Source organism: Garra rufa, chromosome 12 (assembly GCF_049309525.1).
Source record: "Garra rufa chromosome 12, GarRuf1.0, whole genome shotgun sequence".
NCBI lineage: Eukaryota > Metazoa > Chordata > Actinopteri > Cypriniformes > Cyprinidae > Garra > Garra rufa.
This window is the reverse complement of record NC_133372.1, coordinates 11,552,141-11,561,413: the sequence shown is the minus strand read 5'-3', so window position 1 is coordinate 11,561,413 and position 9,273 is coordinate 11,552,141. Positions and strand designations below refer to the sequence as shown.

The window sequence follows — 9,273 nt, the reverse complement described above, 5'->3', positions numbered from 1 at the left end:
ATATATATATATATATATAGTATGTGACATCTTTGTTTGTAGTTTAACTGCATGACACGAATGAATTTTAGAAACCTACAGGTGCATTTAAAATTTCCTCCTGTATTTTCAGATTACTTATCATGCTTTACGCATTAGATACCTCGCTACATTTTTAATCTTACCATTGGACCAGGATCACCCGCATCTCCTGGTGCACCTTGTGCTCCTGTTGGCCCCTGAGTGACAGAGAAAAGAAATGGAAATTTGGAAAAGGTGAAGAAAGAAAAATTTAAAGACATTTATTGCATATACACAACGGCAATCTTGAGAAAACTTACTGGTGCACCTGCTGGGCCTGGATGACCTCTTGGTCCTGATTCACCCTGATAAGAGCAAATACATTTTATCTCTGTTTAGTGGTTCTACATGGCAATGCAGCTAATATATATTTATAGAAAGTAATTTCTGTATGTGGAAAGATCTTTACCGGTGCTCCAGAGACCATCGCAGACATCCCAAGCTTCCCATCATGAAATCCAGAGGCCATTTGAGAAGCAAACTGACTCTGTAAAATATTAATTGAATTCAGATTTTAATTAAAAAGTGCAGTCAAGACACACTTTGTTTTTACTATAAATTTATAGATAGATAAATGTTATAATGGTGTGAAAAAGTTTTTGAAAAACACTACAGGATCAAAGCTGCATTTTGGGTTTGCTTGCGTTTGGTATTATAGCAATTCTGCATTTCCATTTTTGTTGTTTGTTGAAAGAAAAGAGAGATTATGTTTTGCTTAAAATAATTTCTTCTAAAAAAAATTGAAATTGAGATTCATGCATCATCTGAAAGCTGAATAAATAAGCTATCCATTTTTGTATGATTGTTAGGATAGGACAATATTTGGCCGTGATACAACTATTTGAAATCTGAAGGTGCAAAAAATCTAAATATTGAGAAAATAGCCTTTAAAGTTGTCCAAATGATGTTCTTACCAATGCATATTACTAATCAAAAATTATATTTTGATATATTTATAGTAGAAAAATTACAAAATAGCTTAATGGACATGATCTTTACTTAATATCCTAATGATTTTTGGCATAAAAGAAAAATTGATAATTTTGACTCATACAATGTATTTTTGGCTATTGCTATAAATATACACCTACTATTTAAGATATATATATCACCATTTTATCCTGATTAGAAATAACATTCATCATACATTCAGATCAGAGGAACACAGCTACAGATACCGCACACAAAAACAAGACAAACAAACAACAAAACCTGGACGGAAAATATTACTTACCCCAGGCAGTGAATTGCCAACAGGACCAGGCTCACCTGGCGAGCCTGGGACACCTGGCTCTCCATCAAAACCAGGTGGACCTGAGACACCCTTCAAAAAAAAAATTGAATGTCTCGGTTTAACAAATTTAGCTGTCAATTCCTATATTTTGACTCTGCGTTGATGAGCCATAATGTATAGTACATTCCATGCATCAAAAAGAAAGAAAGCCACTATTTGTACATAACTTTAATGTGTTCCTGATGTTAAATAGTCACAGAACAGAATACAAATTACTATATTGGCTATTGGTTTATGCCACATACTCGTCTTCCTTTGCTTCCTGGATATCCTGGTCGGCCATCTGCTCCTGGGGGACCCTGTTTGATGTGACACACAAGATAATGGACTTCACTTTGATTGACATTTTAAAGAATGGGCATTCTGGGAAAAATAAAATAAAAGATTAGGGGTATATTTGTGGGAATGTGTGTGTGTGTGTGTGTGTGTGTGTGTGTGTGTGTGTGCACCTGGTATTCATCACGTTGTGGGGACCAAATGTCCCCACAAGGATAGGAATACCAGTAGATTTTGACCTTGTGGGGACATTTCTCAGGTCCCCATGAGGAAACAGGCTTATAAATCATGCACAATGAGTTTTTTTGAGGAAGTAAAAGTGTGCACAATCTCCTGTGAGGGCTAGGTTTAGGTGTAGGGTAGGTGTAGGGCGATAGAAAGTACGGTTTGTACAGTATGAAAACCATTACGCCTATGGAATGTCCCCATAAAACATGTAAACCCAACATGTGTGTGTGTGTGTGTGTGTGTGTGTGTGTGTGTGTGTGTGTGTGTGTGTGTGTGTGTGTGTGTGTGTGTGTGTGTGTGTGTGTGTGTGTGTGTGTGTGTTTTTTTCACCATTGGCCCTGGGCGTCCAGGTATTCCCACAATCTAAAAAAAAAAAAAAAGAAGGAAGAAAGGTAATTACACCATATGAATCTGTATATAACATGATTAACAACACTACTGTCATATTCTCACATGTGGCACAAAATATTGCAAATATAATGGACAGAAGCATAATCTTATAGACTCACATATGGAATGTCACCAGGTTCACCTTTCTGGCCCTGAAAAAAAAAAAAAAACATGCAAGACTAATCAATACTTCATTCATATTAATTTGTGATAAAAAAAAAATCATACATTACACACACACAAAAAAAATCTCTATGTCGAATTTAAAAAGCATTCACATACCTTAAACGCAATTGTTTCTGAAAAAGAAACACAAAATATAATTTAAACAAATTCAGGATAAATTATAATAAAATATATAAAATAATACATTAGCAATCTCTCCCACACATCTAAATTAATTCCCTTTCTAAATGTAATTCACTTCTGCCCTCTTGCGGCCGTAGTGTGCGTGTCAGTCTCACCGATTCTTCCATGCGCGCTGGCGAAGCTTTGACAGACGGGGCAGCACTCTCCCTCTGGGATCACGAACTGTTCGCATCCCTTTAGATCCTCACAGCGGATCTCCTCACAGATCACCTGGCCATTATCACATACACACAGTCTGCACGGCTCTGGCTTCCAAATTTCATTTTCTGCATAACTCTGATCACCATCTTTACAGCTTTTCGTTTCCTCTGTTCAAAGATCAAAATGAAAACAAACATAAATATATCATTTACAGCCTATCAAACACAAATATTACATTCACGTTAGCCACATTATCACATAAAAAAAGATTCAGAATTAAGACAGAATGCTCAACTTTCAAATTGTAGAGCTTTATTGGTTATGTGCTGTTTTATAGAGGACTATGGTTTTCTTTTTTGTGAGGTGAGATTGGTTTGTCAGATACTGTATATGTTTTTTGCTAAGTTAATTACAGTGGCAAAAAAAGGCACTACTGTAAAGTCTTCTGTACAAAATAAATCCGCCAACAGAGGTCAGTCTAGCGTCAGGAATTACTTTGTTCCCAGTAAACGAGACAATATTGTCATGTTTTATCGACCTTTTCTTCACGTAAGACGCCATTTGTAAATTTTATGGGCCTGGCTTCCGGTTCCATCACATCCTGATATTTTTAGATGTACAAAATAGCTTATTTTGCGGCTTGATATAGCAATTTGGTATGTGTTACCATGTTATTGTAATGCATTATCTTGATTTATGAGCGCTGGTTTGTAGTGCAAACAGTTTTGCCATAGTTATCCTTCTCATTACTTCCCTACAGAGTGTTTTCACTACATCAATCGGCTATATTGGCGCCACTGAATATAAACAAATCCACTGAACCAAACGAAACTCTTATATTTTGCTAATTATTCCTGCTAAAAATGGTAAATTTGTCATGTTTTGGCCTGTGCTGATCAGTCGGACCGGGAAAAACATTTGGAATACTTTAGACTGCCAGTTATAACAAATTAAGGAGAAGAGTGCAAAGAACTGTCTGAGGAGCAATATGCGTTTGCGGTTGGCCAAACTCAACCTGGATTTACAGGACAAGAATCTTGGCAACATTCGTGTTTGTGCTTAAAATTTCAGGTCAGGTAGGTGAAATATTAGATATGTTTTAATTAATTTTGCTAGTATGTATCTTTACCACCTATTAACTTCAGTTTGTCAAAATATTGCACCTTTTCCTGCTTACTAAGTCCTACTCTATATGATTTAGCAGCTTTCACATGTTTTTTTTTTTCAATAGTTTAGACAGCATAAATTAGCACAACAACGTATTCAGTAGTACATTAACCGTGCAATCCATGCTGTTGTTTACATCTGAGTATAGCCAATATGGCCTTGCATCCGGTTAAAATTTGTGACGTAAATGCAAACCCTGTATAGCGGATAATGAACCGTAAGTCTCACCCATAGGCTTACTTCCACGTTGAAGAAAAAGTTGGTATAGAATACCACTTTAGTCTTTAAGCTTACTGCCAAGATATTGCTTCATATACCTTAAGGTGTCCTAACAGCTACCAGTCCTTACACAAACTTACCAAGCTAACAATTTCCATACCAACACACTATAGTTGCTTGTGCTACAAATATTATTTCTGCAATAACTGTCACAATGTGTTACCACCACTGTCATCAAGGAAAAAAAAATCACCATGACTATTTCTTTCATCGTTTTAGGAAGATGCCAAACTAGGGCTGCTGTAAGCCATTTCTCCACTGCTAGTAATAACAAAGAATTACAATGAAACTATTTTATGGTAATCTATTGTTTTAATCAAATGTAATTTTTCAAAGGAACTCCCTTCTCAGTTCCAAAGTTGTTCAGAAGACACTTTTAGTGCTGAGGGAGGGCTAGGAATGTACCGGTATATAATAAAAAAAAAATGTTTTATTTATTTCACATTGTGGCAACAGTCAGTAGCAGTTCAACCTGTGTTTGTTAGTCTACAGTGGCATGCAAAAGTTCAGGAACCCCTTGCAAAATCTGTGAAAATGTGAATAATTTTAACAAAATAAGAGGTCCTACAAAATAAATGTTATTTTTTATTTCGTACTGTCCTGAGTAAGCAATTGTACATAAAAGATGTTTTCATATAGTCCACAAGACAAAAAAATAGCTGAAATTTTTAAAGGAACCCCTTGGTTCTTAATACTGTGTGTGGTTACCTGGATAATCTCAGACTCAATTGTGGACTATTTGTAAACGTCTTTTATGTACAATATCTTACTCAGGACAGTACTAAATAAAAAATATACCGTAAACCCCTCAGATGAAGGCCTGTGATAGAGCACTAGTCACACTGGCCTGGTCCATAATCTGCCCTTGACAAGGACATGCAAGTAACTATAATTATAATCAAAGTATAAAAATGAGAACTAGAGCAAGGGCATCATTCATCCAGCTCTGCTTGCCCTCGTAGCTGGTGATCACATCATATACCACACCCTATAATTGAGGTCTGCAGCTGGAGGCCATGAGCCATTTTTCACTCAGTCCATTGAGGATTCACCTCTCGTGTACCACATCAAGACTTCATTTAAAAAAAAATATGCCTTCTTGAGCCCTTTTTTAAGACAAATTATAAAGCAGGTCTGTCTATACCAGAGGTGCCCCAACTTTTGACTATGAAGGGCCAAACATTAAACTTGGCAAAGGTATATGTTAAATTATATCCAAAATTAAATTCATTTATATTCTCTACACTTCTCTACACACAAAAATAACTGTTTCAAAGGCAGGTCCCCCCCCCCCCCTCACTATTGTCATTTGGCAAAATCAATTAAGCCATTATTCTGGTCTATACAGTACATCTTTCTGTCTGCCAACATTCTTTGCTTTAAAAGATTTTTTTATGCTCGAATGGTTTATTTCACTACTGTTTCTGTTATCTATTTAGTAAAAAAAATGAAATTGCATCTTCTTTTTGCTCATTTGCCATATATCAGGTTACTGACAGTATCACAGAAAGCTTATATTGAAATCTGTGTTAAAGTGCGTGCTTAAGAACTTCCACTTTAACATAATTACAGAGGAAAACAATAAATGACATGATATCATCAGTCAGAATGCCGATCATCGTTTTGTGATGAACCTCTTCTTTTGTCTGTGGCTCTAAGTGACAACTCCAGACTGTGATAACACTTGATTAGATGCTGTAGCATGACAAAGGTGGCAGACAGAGTAAATAACAGTTCTGATGCTCAAAGTCTGTCGCATCAGAGACTCTCCCGAGGGCTGGCAAGTATTGCTTACACTGCTGTAATTAAGCAATAATGTGTATGACTATCTGGAAGCCTTTAATGCAGTACTGCAGTGCAGGAAAACAGTGGATTTGCAGACAGCTTTATGCAAGGTAAAAATTATTTCAGGATACATTTGTTGCCGCTTCTTTCATCAAAAGCGTCTGTGACCGCTGTAATTGTTTCAGTAAAGGCCTAAATTATGTCATGAAGACATTCCAAGCAATTAAGAAGACTGAGTGAAATTTCTCCTCACTTTTTCTTTTCAAAATGATAGACTTTGTGAGACAAATTGACCAAATATTTAATAAATATTTAAAATATATAACTTTAACAATAAATATATAACATTATTTTTTTATGGTAATAACATCCACCTATTTCTTCATGTAGGCGCGGGCATGGCCATTTGTAAATTTTATGGGTCAGGCTTCCGGTCTTATCAAACAGCTCATTTTGCGGCTTGATATAGAAAACTGGTGTCTTACCATATTATTTTAATGTATTATCTTAATTATGAGTACACTGGTTTGTATTGAAAACATTTTTACCGTTTACTGCACGTTGTTATTCTTATCGTTATTTCCCTATAGCGGATAATAAACCAGAAGTCTCACCCATAGGCTTACTTCCGCATTGAAGAAACAATGTAATTTGTAAATGGCTATTAAAATATAATGGCTAAAATATTATGCTTGGTCTTCTAAGCAAGATGAAATTTCACTTGCTTAACCGTTTTAGTCATTCTGCTTATTGTCTGTCTTAAATTCACTATTTCATAGCAGTGTCTAAAGCCATCATCTCAAGAAGTGGCATTGAAGTAAAACTACTAGCAGTAGGACACCTGCTACTACCCATCTGTCTGAAACTGGCCTTTTTTAAAGCACGATTCTGAAAAGAAAGTAAGTAACAATTTAGTGGAAAAGCACATACGTTATTTTGGGGAAACCACAGCGGCCTTTATTATAGGTTACGCTTAACTTTAGTCTGTGGGTAACTTTTATTTCTGTCAAAGCAAAAAGGCACGCCCTCTGTCTGAAGCTTTTAACAAAAATATCCTCTTTGGAATGTACATTTCTTTTCTAGATTTTCATGTACAGAATGTATTTGTCATATTGGTACAAGCAATTTTCTCTGCATGTGATCCTGTGATTGACATAACACACTCCCCCTCATAAAACATTACAAGCCGCCTCTCATAAGGGTCATGACGTGTCTCCATGTGGGATAATTACTGTAAGAAGGTCACACACACATGTACAGTTTTATGTACAGTACTGTATATTAGACCAGACTAATGTACATTAGGGACAGTTCACTTAAAAATCTAAATTCTGTCACTCATTTACTCATTCTCAAGTTGTTACAAACCTGTATAAGGTTCTTGTTGGTAACCAAAAAGTTGACGGTAGCCATGAGTCAATAGCTACTGGCAACTCTTTAATTACCAACATTCTTCAAAATATCTTCCTTTGTTTACAACACAAGAAAGAAACAGGTGAGTAAATGATAACAGAATATTCATTTTTGGATGAAATATCACTTTAAACTAAGAATTAAGTGTGATTGCATGCAAAGGTTTTCAATTCAATGTCATTTTTGACTGAATCAATTTCTTGCTGAGCTGCCCAACAATGCTGATCAATAACTTCACCTGAACTGTAGTGTGACTAACATTAAGTGAATGTGAAAACATCACAGTTGGATTTCAGGCAAACACATTTGCCACATGATTGGGTGTGTCTAGCAGCTCTTTTGGGAAGAACTTTGACCACAATTGGTGGCCTGCTTTGGTCCGTGAAAACCTCACATCATTATACGCAAGGCCATGAAATTATGTCTCCAACTCAGATAGCGCTGACAAAGCAGAAGATCAGAATAATTTAGTTTGCCAGTTTACTATTAAATAAGAAATTCAAATTGTGTAAGGAAGATGCCATTCGAGTAATAAAGGTCTTTCTTCATGTCAGCATTAACTTGATTTAGAAATATTAGCTATTTCATCACCTCATATCCTTTTTCAATGCTGGTCATAATATAAATGGGACTAAAACAACATCTTGACTGTGTTGTGGTTCCAACATCTATTATTATTGATCACATTAAACAGGTCATGTATTAGACACAATTTAACCAAAAATGAACACTCATATTTTACTCACATGTTGTTTCATACCTGTATGACTTTCTTTCCTCTTTGGAACACTAAATGAGGGCTTTCAAAAAACTAAATTGCATAGAGACTGAGTCATTCTGGCTTAAAATAACATAAGGTGAGTAAATAATGACAGTGTTTTAATTTGGGGGTTTACTTTAAGCATTATTTTAAATTCATCCTAAATTTCACAGACAATTACAAAAAAGGCAAGCAGCACTTTAAATTTGAAGACCAAAATTGTATTTTCTTATAAAAACATATCTTTACAATAATCATTGGTTTTTTTTTTTTGCAACTTTGAAAAATCTCTTTTTACAGTATATGATATGACATTTATGTAGCCATTTGGATCATACTTAAAAATAAAAAAAAGCAAATTGGGGTAAATTATCATAAGTGTCTCAAAATACCGGTATTTCGTGCATAATTAACATAATTAAACTGGGATTATACCAAAAAAATAACAGAGGAAAAATTATTATTATTTTTTCTTTTTTTTAACTGAATGAACCACTTTAAATAGTCCAGACAAATCAATCTAAATGTAAAACATTTTGCATTTTTTATCAAAATAATCAATAAATTATTTCCACAGACACCTAAGGTAAATGTCTGAGTGCAATGAAAAAAATACATGACGTGGACTTGTTTTCCCAGAGATTAAAGTAAAAGAAAATCAGAAAGGCTTTTATTTTAGAGTAGGATTATCCTGGTTTAAACCAGGTAAAAGTAACTTTTTGCTACCTTTTTAAGCACATCTTACATGTTTATATCAAATACTACAGTTGTGCATACTGACACACAGAGTATCACTCTTCAGCTGTTGTGTCAGGTTAGTGAAGTATGAGACAGGTTACTCACCGGTCTTGACATCCTGGCATGTGATCAATAACACCTGGGCCAAACAGATCCCCAGCCATACAGGTATCCTGAGGTGATGATTTACGGTCATTTTCACAACAGGGAGGTGCAGGCCTTGCCCGTGCCTGCCACAGGAGAGGTAGACTATGAAAAAATCACAGCTTCACCATAAGCTCCAAAAGATGCCCACCCTACCCAAGAGAGCAGCTGCCAGCCTCTGCGCAGATGCTCCTGAATGAAACTTTAGGCAGCCTGTGCGCCCCCGCCC

At 35.7% G+C, this 9,273-nt stretch overlaps 1 protein-coding gene across 1 annotated transcript in view; it reads right to left on the bottom strand.

Moving 5' to 3' along the window:
- Nucleotides 1–9,273, bottom strand: part of col5a2b (collagen, type V, alpha 2b) — a 34,448-nt gene extending 25,175 nt beyond the window's left edge. The window contains exons 1-10 of the mRNA XM_073851839.1: nt 9,006–9,273; nt 2,713–2,925; nt 2,531–2,547; nt 2,368–2,400; nt 2,189–2,221; nt 1,600–1,653; nt 1,295–1,384; nt 470–547; nt 321–365; nt 165–218 (exon numbers count right to left, since the gene is read on the bottom strand). Of these exons, the coding sequence (XP_073707940.1) occupies nt 165–218; nt 321–365; nt 470–547; nt 1,295–1,384; nt 1,600–1,653; nt 2,189–2,221; nt 2,368–2,400; nt 2,531–2,547; nt 2,713–2,925; nt 9,006–9,096 (708 nt within the window). The 5' untranslated portion in view covers nt 9,097–9,273. The remainder of the gene's footprint in view (nt 1–164; nt 219–320; nt 366–469; nt 548–1,294; nt 1,385–1,599; nt 1,654–2,188; nt 2,222–2,367; nt 2,401–2,530; nt 2,548–2,712; nt 2,926–9,005) is intronic.